Source organism: Chanodichthys erythropterus, chromosome 21, assembly GCF_024489055.1.
Source record: "Chanodichthys erythropterus isolate Z2021 chromosome 21, ASM2448905v1, whole genome shotgun sequence".
In the NCBI taxonomy this organism is placed as follows: Eukaryota; Metazoa; Chordata; class Actinopteri; order Cypriniformes; family Xenocyprididae; genus Chanodichthys; species Chanodichthys erythropterus.
The window spans coordinates 32,724,848-32,751,034 of record NC_090241.1 but is presented as its reverse complement, the minus strand read 5'-3'; the positions used below and the strand labels follow the sequence as shown (position 1 = coordinate 32,751,034).

The 26,187-nt window shown below is 36.4% G+C and overlaps 2 protein-coding genes across 3 annotated transcripts; both read left to right on the top strand.

Annotated features, from left to right (window-relative positions):
- The first annotated feature begins 1,217 nt into the window (after nucleotides 1-1,217).
- rbl1 (retinoblastoma-like 1 (p107)) lies at nucleotides 1,218-13,561 on the top strand. The gene is made up of 22 exons (XM_067373094.1): nucleotides 1,218-1,468; nucleotides 2,802-2,935; nucleotides 3,116-3,316; nucleotides 3,395-3,459; nucleotides 4,111-4,239; nucleotides 6,644-6,789; nucleotides 6,902-6,966; nucleotides 7,092-7,278; nucleotides 7,694-7,860; nucleotides 7,951-8,063; nucleotides 8,165-8,268; nucleotides 8,453-8,590; nucleotides 8,933-9,097; nucleotides 9,235-9,370; nucleotides 9,684-9,914; nucleotides 10,027-10,217; nucleotides 10,317-10,493; nucleotides 11,045-11,116; nucleotides 11,292-11,376; nucleotides 11,906-12,054; nucleotides 12,161-12,322; nucleotides 13,036-13,561. Exons 1-22 carry the CDS (start codon nucleotides 1,310-1,312, stop codon nucleotides 13,204-13,206), a joined length of 3,147 nt encoding a protein of 1,048 aa, XP_067229195.1. The 5' UTR covers nucleotides 1,218-1,309; the 3' UTR covers nucleotides 13,207-13,561.
- Nucleotides 13,562-16,261: 2,700 nt separating this feature from the next.
- On the top strand, nucleotides 16,262-25,353 carry si:dkey-6e2.2 (uncharacterized). 2 transcript variants are annotated; one of them, XM_067374052.1, is made up of 4 exons: nucleotides 19,182-19,647; nucleotides 20,044-20,225; nucleotides 21,186-21,519; nucleotides 22,987-25,352. In XM_067374052.1, exons 2-4 carry the CDS (start codon nucleotides 20,048-20,050, stop codon nucleotides 23,306-23,308), a joined length of 834 nt encoding a protein of 277 aa, XP_067230153.1. In that variant the 5' UTR covers nucleotides 19,182-19,647; nucleotides 20,044-20,047; the 3' UTR covers nucleotides 23,309-25,352. The 2 variants fall into 2 exon arrangements, with proteins under 2 accessions (XP_067230152.1, XP_067230153.1); XM_067374051.1 differs by lacking the exons at nucleotides 19,182-19,647; nucleotides 20,044-20,225 and adding an exon at nucleotides 16,262-17,001 and having other exon boundaries at nucleotides 22,987-25,353.
- The last annotated feature ends 834 nt before the right edge of the window (nucleotides 25,354-26,187 follow it).

Below are 26,187 nucleotides of genomic sequence, written 5' to 3'. Positions count from 1 at the left end.
GGGAAGAAGAGAATTGGGAATTGTTGGGTACCATATGCCAGTGTCATTTGGTCAGACTCTGTCTGCTTTCAATATTTCCAATGCTTTTAAATATGCACGTAGTAGGAGACTGGATTTTGCTTGGCCACTGTCAGTGTTTGCATGCCAGGACCTGCTAATAACACCCAGTTACAACATTTGAAGCAAGGCAGGCTACTATGGAGTGTTTCATATAACAGAGCTGCTTAGCCAGACAGAATAAAATCCGGGGTCAAGTCCTTCATGTTCAAGGCACATTAGAGCATCGTGTACCATGTAGAACTGCGCTTTCATCTCTATTGAGCCTGTGTTGGAAGTTGTTCCTCAAGATCTTGTAGAATAACATTGAATGGATTTGATACAACTAATAATGGTCAGTGTTCATGACAAGGAAGTACTGTAAGTTCATAGTTACATTTGAAGCAAGTGCACTATATTGGGATGATTACTCAAAACAAAAAAAGTGAACTTATTCTCTTGGTATGAAATCTGCAGCAATGCTGAGAGTTGTGGGTGTTTTTATTTTATTTTTTATTATCATTATTTTGGGATATTTTGTTTGTTTTTGTTCAAATAGCTCCTGTACACCAATGTGGACCAATCATATAAATTCAAACCATGGTATGTGATCTTTTATTGTGCAATAAAAGATGACTTTCAACTTTCAAGTCAATAAGTCTGATGTTGATCAGTTAGTTGTATGCAAAACATTTTTTTTTAAATATCCAGGCTTTTTCTAGATTCTAGTTTTAATATTTAGTTTTTCTGATATTCATTGTGTATGATATAATAAATACACATAACAAATACTATATGTATATATAAGAAATAAATGTATTTAAGTATAACTAAAGTATCCACGGATAAACGTCAATTAGTAACTTGCAATATAAGATCAAATGAGCAAACAAAGTTGTGAAATTCACAAATAGTATTGCATAAACAATCCTCAATATTACATTTCTATACTAAGCGTTACAGAATATCACATAAGTAAGGAGCAAAAGTAAAACGGCTTGTATTTATATTCTTTACATTTTGTATAGTATATTTGTAAACACTGTGCGGTAGTTTAAATCCTCCATGCTACCTCGCTGTCGTCTTTGTTGTTGTAATGACGCCATCTCCTCCTGTTCTCCCATTGGCTGAGAGGACCCCGTTTTCGCGCCATTCGTATGTCTCGGCATTGTGGGATAGCATCAGGAGGTCAGCGGAGCTTCGGGTCAACTCCGTGTTTCACCCAAACAAACACTTTTCTTTGGATATTATCGGATTTTCACGGATTCTAGCAATGCGGGGAGATGAAACGGATTCGGAGTCGGTTAAATCGGCCGATGGCTCGATACGGAGGAATCTCGAGGCGCTTTGTCAAGAGCTCAATATGGACGAGGAGACGGCAGCAGAAGCGCTTCAGAACTTCAGCTCCATCTGGAACACTTACACGCTAGAGGTTCGACTTTAATTCACATTCACACGACAACCAAATGACAGGAACCGCTGACATCTCGCGCTCTGCCTTCAACTCACCTTGGTTTTCATGCAGATATATAGTCAAAATAACCAGTACCAGTCAGTAAAGCTTCGTTTAAAGTCCCCAACTAAAGAGATCACTACAAGTAACAGTTACGGGATTAACACTGACTGGTGTTCACTGAAGTACGTTACATTGGCTACCATAAAATATACTATGTTATTTACATGGCACTTCTTAGAATACCATGGTTCTACCATAGAACACAAAATGCCACAGTAGTAACTTACCATGGTATTTTGCTACATGAATTTCAAAGTCATGTAGTATTATCATCTGATTACATTGCTTTATCATGGTATCACCACTGTACTTTTTGCCTTGGTACTCAAATAATACCAGCAAATATCCAAAAAATGTCAATGTTATACCATTAAAAAAAATAAAAATAAATAAATAAATAAATAATTGAATTAATATTCTGCATCTAAAATGACAGATGCTTCACTAATATGTCACATAACATAAATAGGGAAAATATGAGGAAGTCATTTTAAGGGAATGCTGGGAATGATGCATTTGTCCACACATTTCTTACTGGCAGCTAGATGAGAGAGCTGTCATATACTATACTAAGTAAATGTCTCTATAAATTTATAGTACTGGTGTTCAAACTTAACCCTGCAAATACAGAATACATATATATATATATATATCTTTAACTGAACAGTTTATTGAACCTTTAGACAAAATAGAAAAGAAAAAAAAAGATGCGTAAGTGTTTAATGTTTTGTATCATATATATATATATATATAATTTATTATTATTATTATTATTATTATTATTATTATTATTACATATATGTCATGCTTTTATGTCTCATATAGTATGATATAGTGAGAATATGGAGCTCATAAACGAGGAGGGAAAAATGCATCAGTTTTTCAGAAAGAAATTTTTATTTATAATCAAGTAAACCTAAGTTGCTTCAGTCCAGAAAATGTTCATCTTGAAATATTACTATTTAAAATTCTTGTGTTGCTTAATAAAAATACATAGCAGAAAGACACATGTACCACGGCCTGGAGGTGGACATTTATTTAGCATTATACTAAAAGGACTTTTACTTTATTAAAACATTTGAACCATCAATTAGAGGGCAAGAGGCATGTAGAAGATTGTGTACAAGAAGTTTTGATCATGTTGGAGGACATTTCATTTATCAAATGTGGTACATTAGGCTTTAATTCAGCTGTATGAGATATATTTCCCTGTATATCTTAATGTGTGTCATGTGTTTGGTTGTCTAAGGGTGATGTTGTGCACTGGCTGGCCTGTTCTCTGTATGCTGCCTGTAGGAAGAGCTCTATCCCTACTGTGGGACGAGGTGTGATGGAGGGCAACTGCGTTTCCCTTACAAGGATCCTGCGCTCGGCGAAGCTCAGGTAAGGACCTCAAACAGACATGGATCTTCTGTTGAAATTTCAGTTTATATAATGGAAAAGTTTTAGTTTTAAAGAATAAATAAGAGGAACAATATGATCAATGTCAAGAGCATTTATTTCATGCATAAATGGAGGTGTGTATGTTAAGATGTGCGTGTTGTTATTCTCTCTTTCTTCTAGTTTGATCCAGTTCTTCAGCAAGATGAAGAAGTGGTCAGACATGTCGAACCTCTCTCAGGATTTCCGTAGTCGCATAGGTCGACTAGAACGCAACTTTGAAGTGTCGACGGTTATTTTTCGTAAATTTGAGCCAATATTTCTGGACATGTTTCAGAATCCTCAGGGCGAACCTCCTCGCCTGCCTAGAAGCCGCAAACACCGGTAAATCTGACTGCCTTTTATCTGCTTTCTCAGCTTTCTTTTGAAAAAGAAAATAACAAATACATTTTTTCTTTGTAGGCGTCTTCCATGCCACATCAGTGACGTCTTCAAGTTCTGTTGGACTCTCTTTGTGTATACCAAAGGTAAGCTGACTGAAAGAAGCCTCCCCTGTTTGAACCATAGAACATAAGTATAGTTTAAATAAGACTACTGGAGCAGTCTGTCGAATAATGCTTGCTATTAACAACATAAAAGAAATTAGTTAATTAATTCACAGTAATAATAAATGCATAAATTGTGTGAAGGTTTTGCATCAAACAACTGAATGCATGAAGTCTCTCATGCTCACCAAGGCTGCATTTAATTGATCAAAAATACAGAAAAAAATGTATTATTGAGAAATATTATTTTAATAAAAACAAAAACGCAATAAATCAATTTGAATATTTTCAAATGTGAATTATTCCTGTGATGCAAAGCTGAATTTTCAGCATCATTACTCCAGTCTTCAGTGTCACATGATCCTTCAGAAATCATTCTAATATGCTGATTTGATGCTCAAGAAACATTTCTTATTATTATCAATGGATAAAAAAGTTGTGTTGCCTAATGTTATGATGTCCTTGCTGAATAACAATATTCATTTCTTTTAAAAAACAATCTTAATGACCTCAAACTTTTGAACAGTAGTGTATTTTCATCTACAGACATATTTGACAGATTAGTCCAAAACTTTCTTGTTGACTTATCTGAATGCCATAGTAAACAAATGACATGATTTTTTTCTATTTCAGGTAATTTCCGCATGATTGGAGATGACCTGGTAAACTCCTATCACCTTTTGCTCTGCTGTCTGGATCTGGTGTTTTGCAACGCTCTCATGTGCTCCAACAAGAAAGATCTCATCAATCAGTACTTCAGAGGTAAAGTTCCCTTCACCTTGCTGTGAGAGAATATGTTTCCTTGATTGATTGATGCTTTTCTGTTTACAAATCATTATCCTTGAAAAGGCAGAGCAAGTGAGCCCATTGATTGCATTAGAGGAGTTACTAGCCAAGGTGTAGCGCACTTGGTTTTGAAATATTATTAACTGTAAAGTTAATGATAGTGCTGTCAAATCGATTAATTGCGTCTTTTAAATGTGTGTGTGTGTGTATATATTAGGGCTGTCACGATATTAGATTTTTCACACCACTGTTATTGTGGCCAAAAAATATCACAATAACGAGATATTGTGATATTTATAGAATCCTTGGGGGGAGAAATTTATCAGTCTAAATAATTTTTACTTTGTTTATTTAGTTTTTCTCTTTTCAGGGTTGCTGCACATTTTTTAAAGTCAAGTTTAAGGCTTTTTAAGACCTGAATAAATAAAAATTAATACTAGCATAGTAGCCTATACATTATGGCTGTTTCCAATCAAATGAAATCATTATCAACAAAATCCATCTTTGCAATATACAGGTGACACGGAATGAGAAGTTGCATTAATATATTTACACAGCATTTACAATTTGTCTAAATTAATTTAATTCAATATTTATATATGGAATTATTTCTAATTTTAACTTTTTAATTAAAACGTACCTTAGTACAAGTCACTGTCTTAATGATTGAGTGAGTCAACCGATTTGTTCAAATGACTGATTAATTCAGGAACGAAGCTCTGATTAATTCGTTCTAAACGCGGATTCAGTCAGTATAACAAAAACATTTCACACGCGGCTCTGTTCTGCTGTTCATCATGTAATTTTCGTTGGCGAAATAAAGGGGGAAAAAAAACAATATTAACAATACTGTGTCTAAAATGTAACTCGCATTGTTAATCAGTAAGTTGAAGGAACATTGCATTTGTGCTGATTTGGGGAAAACAGCACTTTTGCTCGTGTGATATTGTAAAACAACTACATCTTATAATATGATATACTGACAAAAAATTGTCAGGGCAAAAAATGCCCATGTATCTTGAATTTTGAGGGCATATAACTGCATGCATAGCTACATCACGCTGAATAAATGACTAGTACAGAAAACGCGGTAGGCTTATTAAAGGAATCATTCTTTATTTAAATATATGAACACAGAAAATTGCTGTTAACAGGTAAATATAACATTTCCCATTTCATGACTAGTAAAACAATCACAACTTACTCTCTGTAAAATGGCGCAATCTGCAGGGTGATGGACACCGAGGTGGGTAAAAAGGTTGGTGGTGTTGCCACCCTTCGCACTGACTGTAGCTAGGCAAATCCTGCGGATTGAGCTGTCTAAGGAGCCGAAAAACTCCCATACTGTCGAGCTTATTTACTTTTCGGGTGTGTGAACAGAGCCTCTCACTCTCCCGCTCGGAATAGCTGCGCGCTGCGTCGTCTTGTTTGACAGGTGTCAGCGTTAAGGTACAATACTGCCACCTGAGAGCTCAACCAGGTACTGGCGCTGGAGTATTTACATGTCATGATATCATAAGCATCCTATTCATTTTAAATATTGTGGTTGTCATCAATACCGGTATATCGTCACACCCTAAATTAACACGATATCGATATTTCATGCTTTGAATATCACGGTTATCGTCAATACCGGTATATTGCGACACCCCTAATAAATAAATAAATATATATATATATATATATACACACACACACACACACACACACACACACACACACACACACACACACACACACACACACACACACACACACACACACACACACACACACACACAATCTAAACACAAACTTTTATGTTAGATGTGATTAATCACAATTAATCGATTTGATAGCACTAGTTAATGTGCTGTTGACTGAATAGATGAAGTTGTAATGAATTTAAAACAGTACAACTTATTATAACTCCTTATTAATGACTAAATGAAATGTTCTGAGCTCTACTTTCTTGCACTACCTGTTAATCTGGAAGTTGTGGCAAGCAACAGAACATATTAAAGTGCTTATCCCCCAATAGCTGGCTTTTAGGAGTACACTAGCATACAGATGCCAAAATTAGGACTAAAACATGAACTAAAAACTTGTTTAATTTCTGGTGGTTTTAAAAGATTAATTTATAATCAGATTTATAGTAGCAATATGTTTCTATCTTACATAATTTGGGGCACTTGCATTATTTTGATTGCCAACTGACTTTTAGTGGTTTAAAACCTTTTACAACACACTACAACAATACTGAACACATCTCTTAGACCCATCATATTACTGTATTGTGTTTTTATCAGATTCAGTTAGAGACTCTTGTAGGTTGATTTGTGTCTGTGAAAAATAAACATGTAAAATGCTTCGTTGAGAGTCTGTTGCTCACTTTGTGTAGGACTGCCAAAGGACACAGAAAACTTGGAGGAGATGCCATGTGTCATTGACAAGTTGTGTGAACTGCATGATGGGTTGGTGGTGGAGGCCAAAGGCATAAAGGAGCACTACTTTAAACCCTACATAAAGACACTGTTTGAGAAAAAAGTGAGGAATACACACTTTTACAAACAATCTACACGGCAAGAACAATATGATTGCTGATTTACAGCTTGTTCATGCTTTCCACATTCACAGTTTATTCCCTTATTTTTCTCAGATATTAAAAGGTGATGCTGACACTCTGACTGAATTGCTGGACACCCCAAATTTCCAAGACAACAAGTAAGCATATGCCATGAAATGTATATAAATACAAAATGCACACAAACACGCATTAAATTTAATGTTTTTTTTTTTTTTTTTTTTTTTCAGTATGCACCTGTATATGAATCTTTTTGTCTTTTCAGTAAAGCCATAAATCGTGAGTATGAGGAATATGTTTTGACTGTGGGGGATTTTGACGAGCGAGTGTTTTTGGGGGCCGATGCAGATGAGGAGATCGGCACGCCTCGCAAATCCACCGCTGAGCCTCCGTCAGGTCAGCTATCCGCCCGTATGCAGGTGGAGAACAACCTTCAGCAGCACTTTGAAAAGGTACTGAAGCTTTCTCTCACTGTTGCTACATTTAGAGTAACATTTGAACATCCTGGTTGTCAAACTTGGTGTACATATTTAGTATTTCATATAGAGTGATATTTAACCTAAGTTTGGCGTTGGTGAGAAGTCTCACACCAAGGCTGCATTTATTTGATAAAAAATACAGTTCTACAGTATTTCAATATATTGTAGAATGTGATTTATTCCTGTGATGCAAAGCTGTGTTATCAGCATCATTACTCCAGTCTTCAGTGTCACATGATCCTTCAGAAATCATTCTAATATGCTGATTTGCTGCTCAAGAAACATGTCTTTTTATTACCTGTATTTTATTCATTTAATAACTTTCTGACCCTGAACTTTTGAATGGTAGTGTATGTCCTTTGACCTATCCTGTTGTGTTTTTATGTAGACACGGTCCCTTGCTCCCTCTACACCTCTAACGGGTCGACGGTATTTGAAGGAGAAAGAGGTGCTGGTCACCCCTGTTTCCTCAGCCACCCAAAGTGTGAGCCGACTGCAGAGCATGGTGTCTGGCCTACGAAACGCACCAAGCGATGCTCTGGTCCAAATCTTTAAGTATGTATTAAAACCTGAACCATCCATGCACGAATAGTTGGCCTGTTTTCTTAGAGATTTTTTTGTTTTATTTTCACCATGTTTTTATAGTTCCTGCTCTCGAAATCCTTCTGAATCCATTCTGAATCGAGTGAAGACCATGGGAGAGATTTTTAAACAGGCCTACACCAAACCCACAGATGACCTGCCAGGAGCACATATGGGTCAGATATTCTACACATCTAAAAAAGATGTTTAATAGGGTAAACTGTTGTGAAAAGCCTCACATTTTATAATGCAACTAAGTGCAGGTTCTTGTGTGTAGATTTTGCAGAGAATCGTCTGAAGCTGGCAGAGATCTTGTACTTCAAGATCCTGGAGAATATCATGACTATGGAGATGAAGAGATTACAGGGCAAAGATATGGCGGTAAGTCCTTGTGCCTGCTAAATAATATAAATAGTGTTCTACTAAATGTAAACTTTTCACTTCTGTTTATATTACTAAAGAGAAAGAGGAAAATGGATTTTGCCAAATATTATTTCAGTGTTCTATATTTTCTGCTTTTACATGAGATTGTCACCTCTTCCTCTCTCCTCCTGATCTCTATCAGGTCCTGTTGGAGCAGGAGGTGCTCCATTGCTCTCTGTTGGCGTGCTGTCTGGAGGTGGTGCTGTTTGCCTACAGCTCTCAAAGAACCTTCCCATGGATACTGGAAATCTTTCAGATCCAGCCTTTCTACTTTTACAAGGTACTGAACGGTGTCAGCTAGGAGTTAAGCGGATCGTAGTTGGCACACGTGCTGATTATTTTTTTGCTGACCTGAAAACTGATCCAATCCGTGACTCAAAAATCATATGATACAAACCGTGAGCTTTGTGATACGTTGAACCACACAGTGCTCATATTATTCGCTTGCAAAGGCACACTTCAGTTTTAGGATGTGGTTTTCAGCCTTGGTAGTGTTTTTAGTGTACTTTTGCATCACATTGCAGTGTAGATATGAATGTGTCTCTAAAGATTAAAACAAACTGTTGAGTGTGTTTAAAGGAAACTGAAATGCTAATTAAATGTTCATGATGTGTTTGTGTAGGTGATTGAGGTGTTCATCCGCTCTGAGGAGGGTTTGTCCCGAGACATGGTGAAGCATTTGAACAGCATCGAGGAGCAGGTGCTGGAAAGCAAAGCCTGGACTAAAGATTCGGCCCTGTGGAACGCGCTTAATAAAGCTAATAATAAAATCCCTACTGTGGAAGAGGTATACACACACTCACAAACTGCTTTGTAGGGTGAACAGATTGTAAATTCCTCTATAAGCATCATTGGTGTCATTTAAATAACAGATATTATGTTTTTTTTTGTGTGTGTGTGTGTGTGTGTGTGTGTGCTGCTTAGGTGAATTTTCCCAGTAATTTTGACACGGGCAACAATGCCGGTGGTCCCACTCACCTGCCATTGGTGGCGCTATCCCCCATCATCCACCCTCGCATCAGGGAGGTCCGTACAGGTCTGGGCTCCAGCGCACGCAAAGGTACTATACATCTTAAAATGAGGTTGGCTTCTATGATGCTTTTGCAGAGAGCATTTGATTGGATAAAAATTTGTTTATGGATATATTTGGTCCATTTACCATTCTAAAATGCACATATAATTGTTTATATATTAATATTTACTATCGTTTAATTCAATATTTTAAATTTTTTTTAATTTTTTTATTTGTATTTAATTTTTTCAAGCTTACAGATGACATCAAAGCTAACCATCATATACTTAAAACCACAAAAAGGCCCCCCTAAAAATATTGAACACTCATTGGAATAATACTTGTCTCCTTTCTCTCTTAGATGTTCCTCAATCTCCCATCTCTCTTCACGACCGCTACAGTTCTCCAGCGGCTGGCAGCGCTAAGAGACGCTTGTTTGGTGATGACCCTCCGCCACAGTCCCCAGTGAAAAGAATATCAGTCACTCCCATCAAAATCATTCCCAACACCATGGAGAACAACCAGAACACCACCACGACTGTCCTCTCCATGGCAACCGTAAATGGCCAGCAGCTAACTATTCCCCTGCCAAGTACCTGCCAAGTTTTTTTGTTTGTTTGTTTTTTTTAAGCACGCAAAACATTTCCCAAAAAAGATATTTGTTTGATTTTGTTGCTGATGTGCTGGTGTTTTGCATCTTTTAGTGATGAAAAACGAGGCGGGCGGCATCACAGTCATCCAACTTCAGGCCAATGAGATGAACCCTCTCACTGCCCAAGTCTTACTGACTGCCTCCCCCAGCCGAACTGCAGCTCCAGCCGCCAGCTCCGACGCACAGCCTCTGGCTGCCAACAAACCCCGCCGCACTGGATCCCTCGCGCTATTCTTCAGGAAGGTGAGGAAGAAGTTTTTTTGCTGATGTACACAATCTATTGGTATTGAATGAAGATCTTTGTTAGCTGAAGTGCATATATTCTTTTGCTCGTTCTTTCAGGTGTATCATTTAGCCAGCGTGCGTCTGCGAGATCTGTGTCTGAAGCTGGATATCTCATCGGAGCTGCGAGGGAAGATCTGGACGTGTTTCGAGCATTCTCTGCTGCACTGCACTGACCTGATGAAGGACAGACACCTGGACCAGCTGCTGCTCTGTGCCATCTACATCATATCAAAGGTACATCTATTAGATGCAGAACATATTAGAGATAGTCTTTTGAAAAAAATCTATGCTGACCAAGACTGTAATTATTTGATCAAAAATACAGCATAAACAGTAATACTGTGAAATATTACAATTTAAAATACATTTTAATATATTTGAAAATGTAATTATATTCCTGTGATGCAAAGCTGAATGGTTCCAGTCTTCTGTGTCACATGATCCTTCAGAAATTGTTCTAATATGCTTATTTGCTGCTCAAGAAACATTTCTTATTATTATCAATGTTGAAAACAGTTGTGCAGTTTTTGTGGAAACTGTGATTTTGGTTTTTTTCCAGGATTTTTTGATGAATAGAAAGTTCAAAAGAACATCATTCATTTGAAATATAAGTATTTTGTAACATTATAAATGTCTTTACTGTAACATTTTATCAAATGAATGCATCTTTGCTGAATAGAAGTTTTCAGTTCTTTAAAAAATAAATCGGAATTCTCTAAATCGTCAGATGAAAATGTATAACAATATTTTCATTAAAATTTTCTTTTTTTTTTTTTTTCCTGCAGATCACAAAAGAAGAGAACACTTTTCAAGACATTATGAAATGCTACCGAACCCAGCCTCAGGCCCACAGTCACGTGAGTATCAACAGTCTTGGTTTTTCCAAACCTGTGATGTGGAATTCCACATAAATATCATTCATAAAGGTACAAAATGGTGTGCCCCAGTTTCCTAATGTCGAAAAGCTTGGAATTTGAGCTGTGATGAGAGCACAAATGAGCCAACCACAACATCCTGTTTGTGTGTTTTTAGGTGTACCGCAGTGTTTTACTGAAGAGGCGTCTCAGAGAGCAGCAGGCAGATGAGAACATGGAAGTGGATCCGCCAGCAGACCAGTGTAAGGATGATGTGGACAAAATCCTAGATGTCTTTTTTTTTTTGTTTGTTTTTTTTAAGCTCAATATATTACACTTCTGTTTCAGTCAGTAAGGTTTTTGTTTTTTTTCTTCCTAGTAATTAATACATTTATTCAGCAAGGACACATTAAATTAATCAAAAATGACAGTAAAGACAATTATTATTGTCTGCTTGCATCAAAGAATCCTGATGTTTCATGTTTTTTTACAAAAATATGAAGTAAGCAGCACAACTGTTTTCAAAATTGATGAAAATAAGAAATGTTTCTTGAGCAGAAAATCAGCATATTAGAATGATTTCTGAAGGATCATGTGACACTAAAGACTGGAGTAATGATGCTGAAAATTCAGCTTTGATCACAGGAATAAATGACAGAAAACCTGTATTTTATATTATAATAATATTTCACATTATTACTGTTTTTACTGTATGCGTCTTTCAAAAACAATTTTTTGAATGGTTGTGTATATGTGTTTATACAATTTTTATTTATACGTTTCTGTTAACAGCCAATGAGAGGATGGAACAGGTTGACAGAACAGAGGCTGACAGCGAAGCAGAGGAAAGAGGAGACCTCATCCAGTTCTATAACTCTGTTTACGTGTTAAAGATGAAATCATTCGCTCTCAAATATGCACATTCTACGCTTGATAACAGGGTTGGTGTATTGCTTTGCTTTTTTGAAAATTATCTTTTACTGTACTGTACTTTTTAGACAGTTTGGAAACAAGTATTTCACTCTTTCTCTCTATTTCTCTATAAAGATGGAGGCTCCTCCATTATCTCCATTCCCATCGGTTCGGGCTCAGCCTCTCTCTCCTCGGCGTGTGTCTCAGAGACACTCCATCTTCGTCTCTCCTCATAAAAATGGCTCGAGTCTCACCCCCAGTGCATACACGTACAAGTTCACCGGCAGCCCATCAAAGGTTAGTCAAACTTTAGGATGCGCATCAACAGTAATAACTCCCTTAAAGGGATATTTCTTGAGAAAAATTTAATTGCCATCATTTATTAATCCTCATCCAAACCTGTATGTCCGTCTTCTGTCGAGCACAAGGAAGATGAATCGAGAAATGTCCAAACAATGAAATACAGCTGGGTATTATTATAGTGGCATTTTTATTAAATTTAAAAATCAGTTAATTCAGTTTTCATGTTAGATCACCATCCTTTTTTTTTAATTTGCAAACTCCTAATGACCTCCATAATATACAGTCAAACCAAAAATTTTTCAGACATTTTTGATATATTTTTACTAGTGGGTGCAGTACACTATAGTTCATTTATGTAAGTGAGGATAGCAAAATAAAGTAAACTGTGACATATTATACCCAAAAATTCTTCATACATTGGACTACCAGTAAAATTGATAAAAATTTGGAACCAAAAATTATTCAGACACTTTGACCTGACCATGTTTTGCTTTAGTGTTATTTGACATAATTAACTTTTTTTTCTTTTTCTGACACAGTTTAACGCTGAGATCTTGTCATATTTTATTTCCATTTTTTAAACTATAGTGAATAAACTGTATTAATGAATGAAATGTTCAATGTGTCTGAATAAATTTTGGTTTGACTGTAGATAGTTTTTCAGTTATGGCTGTGGTTAAAGCCTTCTATTTGCTCTTTTTCTTTAGGAACTGAGCGACATAAACCAGATGATCCGTCAGGGTGGGGTGAGCAAGAAGCGGGCGTTCACAATGGATGGTGACGAGACCGAGTCTCCATCTAAGTGCCTCCGGCAAGAGAGCGACGACGTGCTGCTCAAACGCCTCCAGGATGTGGTTAGCGAGAGAGCGAGTCTCTGACCTGTGGGACGCCCAATCTCATTACAGACCCAGTAAAAAAGCCAAAAACTCTTCCTATGTGCTGCTCAACGACTCCAGGATGTAGAGAGAGATGCGACAACAATCAGTTTCTTATCAGTTTAGAATCAAGCACATTAATTATGTCACTGAACAATAACAGCAAAGCCAAAAACATCACATGCAGCTCATGTATCATGACTGATTTTTCATCAACCCCATGTGGGGTTTACTATACCAGGTTTTCTGAAGATCAGGGAGATCAGTATAAACTTAAAGGGTTAGTTCACCCCCAAATTAAATTTCTGTCATTAATTACTCACCCTCATGTCGTTCCACACCCGTAAGACCTTCGCTCATCTTCAGAACAATAATTAGGATATTTTTGATGAAATATGAGGGTTTCTGAACCACACATAGGCAGCAACGTCATTGTACCTTTTGACATCCTGAAAGGTATTAAAGACATTGTTAAAGTAGTCAACGTGACTACAGTGGTTCAACCTCAATGTTATGAAGCGACAAAAACAAAAATAACTGCTTTATTTAACAGTTTGAACTGTTGTCATACGCAGTTGACGTGTTGAACACAGTGCAGGCTTCCTTGTTTACGTCCGAACGCCGGCTCAGTATTGGCCCAAGCTGTACATATGAGCACCACGATGCATGCGTGTGATGCTGACGCAGGAGCCGGCCAATAATGAGTCGCCGTTCTGATGTAGAACACGGAAGCCTGCACAGTCGTCAACTGCGTAAGCCAACAGTTCAAATTGTTAGTCGTTATTTTTTGTTTTGTTTTTGGTGCACAAAAAGTATTCTCATCGCTTCATAACATTAAGGTTGAACCACTGTAGTCACGTTGACTATTTTAACAATGTCTTTAATACCTTTCTGGACCTCAAGTGACATTGCTGCCTATGTGTGGTTCAGAAACTCTGATTTGATCAAAAATATCTTAATTTGTGTTCTGAAGATGAACAAAGGTCTTATGGGTGTGGAGGGACATGAGGGTGAGTAATTAATGACAGAAATCTCATTTTTGGGTGAACTAATCCTTTAAATGATTTGTACTGAATCAAAGAAACATGTTTTTTCATGATTCATATCATGCTTTCATTATGAATCGTTTCTTTATTACAGAGATATTCTGTAGCTGTTGCTTTCTCAATCAAGAGTCATGTGACTATCAATTTTGCAGTAGGTGAGTCGCCGTCTCAAGTTTTTAAAGGAATCTCCCAGTCGTTTATATCCCCTCATATTCTGTAGCAATATGAAAGGAAAATGTCATTTGATTATATTAGTGATTTGTTTTTGTTTTTTGTTTTTTTTTTATTCAGATTAAATACTGGCACAATGTACTGGGCAAATTTAACCTTGCTTTTGTTTGTGTTGTTGGTCAGCGTGTTTGGTGAACCAAAACAAAGGTAAATTTAAAGTTTTGCAACCATCCTGCAAATGCTCTGTGCAGCTCTATATTCAGATGTGTGGTATCTACACCTCTCAATTATGTATTTTAAGGTTTGTGTATTTTCTCTTGTCAGAAGTTTTTTTTGTTTTCTGAAATGGTCATGTTTACAGTACATTATAACATTTTAAGTGTTAAATTTGGTGATGGATTTTTCCATTGTCATGTATGTACAGTAACTTGTTTAACACTGTTTGTTTAACAGGTGTTGATGTTATAATTGTATTATTTAGTTCTGCTCATCTTTATCAGTTAACTTTTATTGGTCACATGCCAAAGCGGTGGCAGTGAAATTTTTTGATTTTTCACTTAAATCATGTGACCAGTGTAGTGCTATAGCAAGCTGTATCTGTATTTCTCAGTATCAACGGTTAATTTGGTATTGAAATTTTAATTCTTATACAAACCTTGTTTATTTTATCCATCAATGTTCTTTTGCCTTCATTTAACTCGATCTCTGATGTCCAACACTGTTGATCTCTTTGCAGTTGGTGCTTCGTATTATAGCTCTGGAATATTCTCTTAAATATATCTTTTATGTTTGTGTATACAAAATCCATATTTTAAGTTTAGAAAATTCTTCACATTGTATGTTATTCTACAAAAACCTTTTGTACTTTTTTGCCCCCTCAGTAACTGTCTAATTTATCTTTATTGTATTTGTTGGTTTGACCAATCAGCTGTTGGTCTGTTCTACAGTCAGTGCCTTAGCATGTACACAACAATAAAACATGATTTATCAATTCTCAAATTTGTTTTTCTTTCTTTGTAGGACTTGACACTGTGCTTGCTTCAGAAGATCATGTGCGACATTGTTTTCAGGCTCATTTCTCCAGGTCTGACCCAGAGATGTAGGATATTTGTGCTCTGGAGAGTTCTGATCCAACCGTAAACCCAGGATAGATATTTTAATTTATTAGTCAAATTTGGCAGCTGCTAAATGAACTGGCCTCTTAGGGTTCACATTCACCTGAACAACATTGTGGAAATAATAGGATAGGAATAATAGGAATAGGAAAATAAATGCAGATTTACCTGGATTTCTGTATCTCCCTGATATCCTATTAGCACATTTATTGAATGGTTTTGCTCTTCTTCATTTTATTCCTGAACTACAGTAGTGGTGAAAAGTCATGACCGGAAAGGAGATTTGGTTTTAATCCCTGCTGAAAATTCCAGCTAAAACCAGCCTAAACTGGTTTAAGATGTAAGTAGCTGGTTTTAGCTGGTTTAAGCTGGTCTCCCAGCTAACCAAAACCCCTTTAAAACCAACTATGACCAGGTTGGGAGACCATCTAAAACAAGCCTGACCAGCTTAGGCTGGTTTTAGCTGGATTTTTCAGCAGGGACAAGCCTACAAGTTCCATGAAACCATCAAAATATGAGGAAAATGTTTTTATTCGTTTTAAATGAGGGAAGAACTAAACATTAAACGTGGTTAAAGTATTTACCTGACAAAATTAACTGGCAAAAAATGCAAACTTTTATTTTACTATGCAAAAAAACCCATGAAAAATACAAAGCTCAGGAAAAAAAAGCATATCGACTACAACATAATCAGTTATAAATATTTCGTTGTTTCTATTTTGTTTTTGTTGTTCATAATTTCTTTGTATGACAGCCTGGCATACAAAAAGTATGTCGCACAATTTGGCATGTTCAGGTTTGTATAACTGAAATAAATGAACGATTTGTGACGTTTATGGACGCACTGACGCTAGAGGGCTCCCGCCAGTCTGAGCCAATCACAAAGTTCAGAACGAGTGACGTACATACGTCATGTACTTGCAGGCCTACGTGACGCGCGAGTCTGGAATCAACTGATGTTTTGTGTCAACGAACTCTGCGTGATTCCCCAAGGTTTCCACGCCGCGAAATGTATGAAGAAATGTCAGCAGAGAGAAACTGGACGGACACCGAGACGAGGGCGCTGCTGTACATCCGACAGGACGAAGAAATCAGCAGGCAAATCAGCGGAACCGTTCGCGATTCTCTTATTTACGCCGAAATATCGAGGCTCCTTCGGGCGCAAGGCATCCACAGAACCAAGCGACAGGTCACCACCAAACTGAAAACACTCAAGCAGAAGTTCCTGAAAATTCACGAGCATCACAGAAACAGCGGCCACGGTAGAGTGTACTGGAATTATTATGATCTCTGCAAGTCCATATGGGGCAGCAACCGCCTCACGAACACTTTAACACTTCATAATAACGTGAAACTCGAAGAGCCCCAGAGTACATCCATCGAGGACGCGCGAAATGAGAGCAGATCCACTGACATCGAGGTGTCCATCACTCCTGATGACGCGGAGACGGATGACATGACAGAAGGTGCCTTGATGCGTACTGTTATAACAGTATGTTGAATAAAGCACAGTCCGCACGATAGTATGCTACTTTATTTTCACATGACGATTTACATTTTAAATTGACCAAACAAATAAGTCAAGAGGAGGTGTTTTGCTTTCAATACTAGCTTTATACTTCCTATTGGATAGTGTACACTGTATAATGTGCACAAATTTGTTCAAAATAGTTTGCTATTTTGTTGCCACAAGACCTCTTTTTAAAGGATTAGTCCACTTTTAAATAAACTTTTCCTGATAATTTACTCACCCCCATATCATCCAAGATGTTCATGTCTTTCTTTCATCATTTGAAAAGAAATCAAGCTTTTTGATGAAAACATTCCAGGATTTTTCTCCTTATAGTGGACTTCAATGGCCTCCAGACGGATGAAGGTCAAAATTACAGTTTCACTGCAGCTTCAAAGGGCTTTAAACGATACCAGACGAGGAATAAGGGTCCTATTTAGCGAAACGATTGGTCATTTTTGAAAAAAATACAACTGTATATGCTTTATAAACAAAATATCACCTTGAACGCACTTCTCGTTTCCGCATTTTTCAAAAAACTTACACTGTATGTCCTACGCCTTCCCTATTCTACTTACGGAACGAACGTGGCACCAGTTTTGTATTTTTCCGTAAGTAGAATAGGGAAGGCGTAGGACATACAGCTAGTGTTGTCACGATACCAAAATTTTGACTTCGATACGATACCTAACTTAAATATCACGTTACCGATACTTAAACGATACTACGGCAAAAACCTGAAAATGCAGGAAAAGTAAATAAATAACATATGACAGAACTTCTTTCTTCACCAGTATGCAGGCTGATAATTCTGGATTTGAGCTTCATTGCTGTGAAGTTAGATATAATATAATTTTTAATGTTTATTATTTTTATGCTCAATAAAATTGTAAATTATTTGCTGTTATGCTTTTGTGCTGTTTTTTTTTATATACATGTAGGTGTTTTTGACACTAAGATTATTGTAAAAATTAGATTACTGTAAATACTTAAGCCGGGGACACACCGAACGATTTGCTGAAACATTCTAAGACTGAACTGAACACACATACCGATTGTTTCCTTCGACTGGAGCCGATTTATATACTCACACATGGAATTTGAACACCGACTGTAATCGCAGACTGAACGCAACCGGCTCTGACTGGACGCGTTTGAGCGCGATCAGTCATAAGCATCAATTTACACTCATAATCGGCCTTACAATCGTTAAGTGTGTGCGCGGCTTTAGAGCAATGTTATTAAAGCATAAATTGGTTTAAAATAACTGTATATACCCTTCACATATTTATGTATTTTTAAATAAATTTTATTTTTGCAACCAGATATCACTTATGAAACTTAGACTCAATAATACACCTCAGTTCTGCTTGCATGAGTAACATAAATAAAAAAAAAAACACTCATTTAATGTTTGAGAGCATAAACATAATGCTGGTATCACATTCACTAATCTGTCGCTCTTTAAATTTGTTTCGGGCTTTGTGGTGTCCGTGGGCTTGCCCTGACTGTCGGCAACATGAGCAAAATAATGCCATATTTCGCTTCGTGCATTTGCTTTCTCAACAATTTGTGAACTGTTTTCAAGAGCTCTTGTATTTACAACCATACCTCTCGTTTCGTCATCATAAAAAGCGGTTGCGCAGTTGAGAGGAATAAATACGCACTCAATATTGTGCTTTAGAAGCAGCGCGCTGCACGCACACTGCCCCCTGCTGTTGCACTTTAGGAAATACAGCTGGCACTCAAAGTACCGGTACTAATAAAATTAAGAACCAGACCGTTTTTAAAAGCAGGGTATCGTGATACCTTTCTAGTACCGGTATATTGTGCAACACTACACACAGCATTAGAAGAATGTGGAAACGGAAAGTACATTCAAGGCGATATTTTGTGTTTATGAAGCATAAACGGTTGTATTTTTTTTTTTTTTTTTCAGAAAATGACCAATCATTTCGCTAGATAAGACCCTTATTCCTCGTCTGGTATCGTTTAAAGCTCTTTGAAGCTGCACTGAAACTGTAATTCTGACCTTCAACCGTCTGGAGGCCATTCAAGTCCACTATAAGAAGAAAAATCCTGGAATGTTTTCATCAAAAAACTTAATTTCTTTTCGACAGAAGAAAGAAAGACATGAACATCTTGGATGACATTGGGGTGAGTAAATTATCAGGAAAGTTTATTTAAAAGTGGACTAATCCTTTAATGATTAATTCCACAAGTAGTGTCCAGTTATCGTCATCTCCTACATATTTAGGGTTGCATAATTCTGGAAATTTTCAAAGTTGGAAACTTTCCATGGGAATTAACTGGAAATTTTGCAGGTTAGCCTATAACAGGGAACTTAAATGTAGTTGGAAAAAAAAAACACCTAGCAGTATAACCTTGGTTCAAACAACCAGATTTAATTCAAAATAAGCCAAATTTCCCATTTCTCAATCACATGCAAACTACTCACTGCAGGGCTGTTGAGGCCACGCCCCCTGCATGCCCTGTGCATTCCTCCATCACATGCACAGATCATTTCTAGAATCCTGCTCACTACAGCAGGACTATTGAAACCACACTGCTTCATTTGAGCCCAAGGACTACATCCAGTCAAGTAAGTTTTAATGACATTACTAGGGTAAAATATTTGATCAATGGTATTAAAGTTTAGCTAGAAAATACTATCAATGTGTATACAGTAGTTATTTAGCCACTAAATCAGATATGCTAAATGTAAGCTAGCTAACACCATTTCATTGACAATTTAAGAGGCTATCATGGTGCTAACTAGCTGTGCAGTTTCTCCTGCTTTTTGCTAGCCAGTTTTCTGTTACACAAGAACGCATGTTATAGTTTGATTATAGTTTGATTGAGGAGTGTTGATCTATTCATGATATACATATATATATATAATGTGTGTGTGTGTGTGTGTGCGTGCACGCATTGGCATTGCATTAGTGTTTTTTTTTGTTTTGTTTTTTTTACAATTTTTTCTAATCTTATTCTACAGAGCAATGCCACGTGCACCATCTGATGTTTGGATACATTTCACCTCAGCCATTGTAGAAGGAAAGGCTGTGTACATGTGCATATACTGTGCAAAGACCTATGTTAATAAGAATGCCACAAAGATGCAGCAGCATATAGCCAAGTGCCCAAAGTTTCCCAGTGGCTCAAAACAAGCAACCCCAGGCAAGAGTTCCTCTGCTTCCACTCAGATTCAAACACCCTCTCCTCAGCTCCTGGTTACTCTGCAATCAAAATGTTTATATTTATGTTTGTTTGTGATACAGTTTGTATAAATTAACCCATATTTCTAATGAATTCTCGTAAATTCTTGTCAAGTTTCCAACTTGGAATATTTCCAAAATTCCCCAGCTTAACTTCCCATGGAAAGTTTCTGGAAAGTTTCCAGGGAAATTACCGGAAATTTTCCACCCCTTTGCAACCCTAGACGCAAATATGGTTATTTTGCATTTTTAATGCAAGTATAAACATAATATTTAAAAAATAAGGTTTAGAAATCTTTTTGAATAAATAATAAAAGAAAAATCTGATAGATTTGGGTTTCCTTAACTGGTGTTTAGACTAGAAAAGCATGGCATTATTTAAATCATAAAAATGTGAAATTAAAATACTTTTGAAATAAAATAAAACACCCAAAAAATTATATATTTTATTGAATGACATGTCGTGACATTATAGAACATGCAAATATGTTGTTCATTGATTGAAATTTTAGCTTAAAATCTCTGTTAAATATATTGGTAACACTTTACCGTAAGGTTCATTAGTTAACGTTAGTTAACTACATTAATTAACATGAACTAATAATGAACTGCACTTCTACAGCATTTATTAATCTTTGTTAATGTTAATTTCAACATTTACTAATACATTATTAAAATCTTGTTAACATTAGTTAATGCACAGTGAACTAACAAACAGTGAAGAACTGTATTTTCATTAACATTAATGAAGATTAGTAAATACAGTAACAAGTGTATTGCTCATGGTTAGTTCATGTTAATACATTAACTAATGAACCTTATTGTAAAGTGTTACCAAAATATTTTGGGTCAAAGAACAAAAAACGTTTGTGAATCATAATATGAACTTGCGTAACTGACTGTTACATGCTCTTATTTTTAGTTGTTGCTCAACCTGCGAGGAAGAAGGCCAAAAAACATTTCATTTCTGACTCTGTAAGAGATCAAGACCCTCTCCATGTGCAGAACCAGAGGGAGTACGAGGAACGGTTGCGAAGGGAAGCCAGAGAAGAACAGAAGGAGGAACAGGCGAGTCTGATGACCATGTGGAAAGAGATGATGGAGTTTCAAGGAAACCTCTTAAGGGAATTTATCCACCGGCCGTCCCTGCCTACATCTCTGCCTTCCCATCCGTCTTACTACAGACACGCTCATCACAACCAAGGACTCTCTACTTTTCCCAGCACTAGCTACATGACGCTGTACGCCTCGCCAGGGTATGACCACAGAACTCTGTTTTCCTGTTTCGTTTCCTAAACCTCAGTGCCCTTTCTAATCATGTCTTCAACTTTCTAAATGGAAGCATTCGGCATAATAATGTTGTACACGTGAACAAAAGTTTCCCACTTTTTTGGCGAAAATTGTCATAATTCTTGGTTTAAATAAGATGCGTTAAGCCGGGTGCACAACACACTGTACGATTTATAATAGTCCTTTACGACTGTTGTTTGTCAGACTGTACGAACGTGACCCCCGCTGTAAGTCATGTCACACTTGTAAGGTCTCAGTTGTCATTAATGTCAGACGGTAAGATTCGAACGCAAGAAGACTCATCCAGAGTTTTACATCATAAATCCGTGACATGTTCGGTGACTGTGAGCTGCATTACATGCGGGATTGAAATGGTGGCTAGCAAAGAAAAACAATCTCGTGTTGATCATGGCTTTTCTTGAGAAGAAAACAACTGGGGGAAAAACAAGTGGTGGTTTGTTGTCGTCACACTAATTGCGTCATCAGTTTCTGCGCTTCTATTGGTTTTTGATTTGACGGTTGTCATAGAAGAAGTCACACTGCAGGACTGCACCTCAACTTTCTTCTGACACTGGCAGAATTTCATCAGAGGTCAAATTTGATCACAATGGTCTTTAATCAGCTGTCGGCGAACATGTCAAACTAGTGATCAAAGACTGCAGATTTTAGCCTAGGTTCAGTGGAATCTTTTAGGATTTGCAAAATTTGTCAAATTGTGGCTAAAATCGGACAGTGTGAACCCGGCTTTAAAGGGATAATTCATCCAAACAGAAAATTGCCATTATTTTCTCAAATACAATATAAGAAAGATACAAATTAACTGAATAGTGTTTAGATTAAAGAAAACAAAAAGAAATTCATACTTTTATTCAGCAGGGATGTTCAAAAGTGACAGTAAAGGCGTTTATAAAGCTTCAAAATATTTCCGTTTGAAATAAATGCTGTTCTTTTAAACTTTCTGTTCATCAAAGAATCCTAAAAAAAAAAATGTGTATCACAGTTTCCACAAAAACTATTAATTGTTTTCAACATTGATAATAATAAGAACCATTACAAATAACTGAGCAGTAATAGTAATTTAGTAGTTACTGAGATAGTAATTGAGCAGGAAATCATCATATTAGAATGATTTCTGAAGGATCATGTGACACTAAAAACTGGAGTAATGATGCTGAAAATTCACAGGAATAAATTACATTTCAAAATGTATTAAAAATAGCAAACCTGTATAAACCTGTTAAATTGTAATGTTTCACATTATTACAGTTTTTACTGTATATTTGATTAAATAAATACAGCTTTGGTGAGAACAACAGTTCTATACTACTATTAAACAACCTATGGGTTTGGAATAACGTAAGGGTGACAGAATTTTCATGTAATATATTTGCCAATCACCATTTTGCTAATTTAACAGCTTTGTCCTCTCACAGAGCTGAAACCGAGAATGAAAGTGCAATCTCACAAGAGGAAGATGAGGAGGAGGAAGAGGAGAAATACGTTATTCCAGCTGAGATTGCACCGGTGTTGGACGCTCAGCCTGTTAACAGTGCAAACGACAGCCAATCAAACACCGCAGAGACCGTTTCACCCCCGCCTACGCAATCAGCAGGAAAGAAAGATCTGGAGATGTCTGTGCTGCGCAGACAGGAAAGAGTCCTAGAGCTTCAGGAAGAGTACTATTCACTCAAAATCAAGTATCTGAAAGACAAGATGGCCAAGGATTCAGGACAGAACAATAAAGAGGAGTGTTAACTGTTTGTTTGATTGGCCAAAAAGCTTGCTTTGCAAAAGTAGATGTTCTCAGCTGGACTGTGGAGAATATAGTTGTATATTACTGTGTCTGAGTACTAAAGTGCGCCTCATGTTCCTTTACACATTTGTAATCCATATTATATATTTTGGCCTGTAGATGGCAAGGTGGTTACTTGTTTCTGGTGTTGTCACTAGATGTATCTAAGAGAGATTTACAGGCAGGGCTTGTTTTTCTTTCTTTCTTTCTTTCTTTCTTTCTTTCTTTCTTTCTTTCTTTCTTTCTTTCTTTCTTTCTTTCTTTCTTTCTTTCTTTCTTTCTTTCTTTCTTTCTTTCTTCAAACATATTTATATTTATATACATTTATTCACTGAATAAATGGCAATTTACTACCAGCTGTTGGTTTTTGGGACATTATTTTGCCTTTGAAATCAAAATGGTCCCCATTTACTTATTCTAAATGATTCATTGATTTGTGTTATGCAACACCCACTTTTCACAATCAATTCTTAATGGATAAAAGTCTTGCTCTACCTCGTACAGCAGTAAAATGGGTTGTAAATGCAGTTTATTGATGACTGTAGGAGCGTGAGCTAGACTTTGTGCTCTGAATATGAAGTGTCTGGAGAGGACATATCTGTTATCATTATTTTTTTATTAAATGAATGAAAAACAGCGAGGTGTCTGCCTTTCATCAAAATCAATTATAAAAAAATAAATAAATAAATAAAACAAATCAAAATCAAATGTCATTTTCATACAAATGTTCCCAAACATTTTTTTGTCAGTCAAACTATTTTCCTAAAGTACCCTCTGAGATTTTAAGTTAATATTTCAATAAATATTCAGCTGACGTGCAGTTAAACAAAATCTTTTTTTAAATAATTGCTTTATTTTGATAGATTTTATTAAAGTTATTTAAATTTTACATTTTTATGAATAATTAATTATTAGCTTTTCATTATCTCACAAACCCCCTGCAGTTCCTTAAAGTCACCATGAAATCAAAATGGACAGTTCTTGTTTTTTTTATGAAATATTGCAGTATTTATTATAAATGATTAATCCAAGCACATCATTACTTTTTTAATTCACGTGTCCTCGTAATCTTTAATCAAATTAAATACAGAAGACGTTTATTATAGCACACAAGCTATATGGAGTATTTTGTGTTCACTTACCTCTGTCAAACTCCAAAAAGTCAATGTTTTTTCTTTCAGTGCTCTTTTTTGTTCATTATCACTCTATTTCTCTTGTATTTCCACTTCCATCTTTCTCGTTCTCCCTCCTGCTATTACTTCTTACAGGAAGAAATTACATTTACTTGACACAGACCTCTATCTCTTGTTCAGTGGTTTTGTTTTGAAACAACATAAGATGTCAAATAGGCAAGGATTTCCACTTTCTTTACTGATGCTTTGTTTTTTATTTCATTTAAAAAATATATATATATGTTTTAATTCCCTGGAAATAAACCCATGATCTCAGTGATCCTTAAAGGGTTGGAGCTAATCATTTTGACTTTAAAATAATTTTGACTATTAAAGGCACAATATGTGCAATATGTAAGATTTTGGGATTAAAATATCCATAAACCACTAGAACAGTGTTATATATTTTGTTGACTTGTGCACTTACATTATCCCAGATGTTCCAAGAATGTTTAAATTTTAACCAGGACACAGACCATATCCATGTGTCATCTATCAATGACATCATACCTGTGTTACCCTCGATTTCAGGTTTTATTTTGTAGAAACCATGGAAACACCAAAGACACTTAATATATTTTATGGTTTATTAGACAAGGGAACAACAGTTTGGATACATTTATAGACAGAAAAATAATCATTGTTATATAGCTCAACACATTTATTCTTATTGTTTGAATCTCATTTATTTATTTGGTGCTCTGCTTCATATTACAGTAACATTAATAATCAAATCCATGAACATGGTTTCTGCCTGAGTCTCATCCCGATTCTTTTCCACCGGCTGTGAGGTGAAGACGACATCTCCCATGATTCTGCGCTCAATCTTTGCATCATCAAACTATACCTTTGTTTTGAATAGGCAACCTCTAGCCACAAAAATGTACATATTGTGCCTTTAAAGGTACACTATGTAACTTTTTTTTCCACAAGTTAGTATGATTCTCTAGGGTCTTCATGAAAAGTCCATAACATACTTTGATTAAAATTTCGTAATAGTTATGTAAAAAACCACCTCTTTCAGTGCATGTCCCTTTAAATGATAATGAGCTACTGTTCATCCCACCCCTATCACCCCAGAGCGGCTGTAAACGCTATTTGGCAGGTATAGAGTACCCCAGAGATGACGTGTTTTTGTAGGCCAACCCGGAAGTTAGCGGCGCACGGGTTCCCTTGATTGAAAGCCTATGCATTTTTCCCATAGACTTTTGGAAAATCGCAGAAAATAAGCTCTGTGTTTAACAAAGGGTTATGACACTTTCACGTTTTGTCTATCAATTTATAGATTTTGAAGCCTAAATAAAGGCGTCAGATATAAAAGGCTAACAGTAGGCTATAAACGGACTGGTGTGCTGTAACGGACTACAGCACACCATGGTCGCGGATCAACGTCGTCACCACCAAGCTTCCTCAAACTTTATTTAAAAAACAACTCTATTTAAAAACATGCTAGCTGATTATGATCTGCGCTGTGTATGAATACTTTTCCACTTGCTGTCCAAATGTCCCGTTTTTAATGATGACGTGTAAAGTCCCCGCCAAAGGAAGTCCCTTTTAGCAACTTGTTAGCAACCGCCGATTTTAAGACACAGTAAAAGTTTAAAAAAAATCACAAGTGGGTTATAACTGGTGTGTTTTATGTCATAGATCAAAACGTGAAAATATTTAGA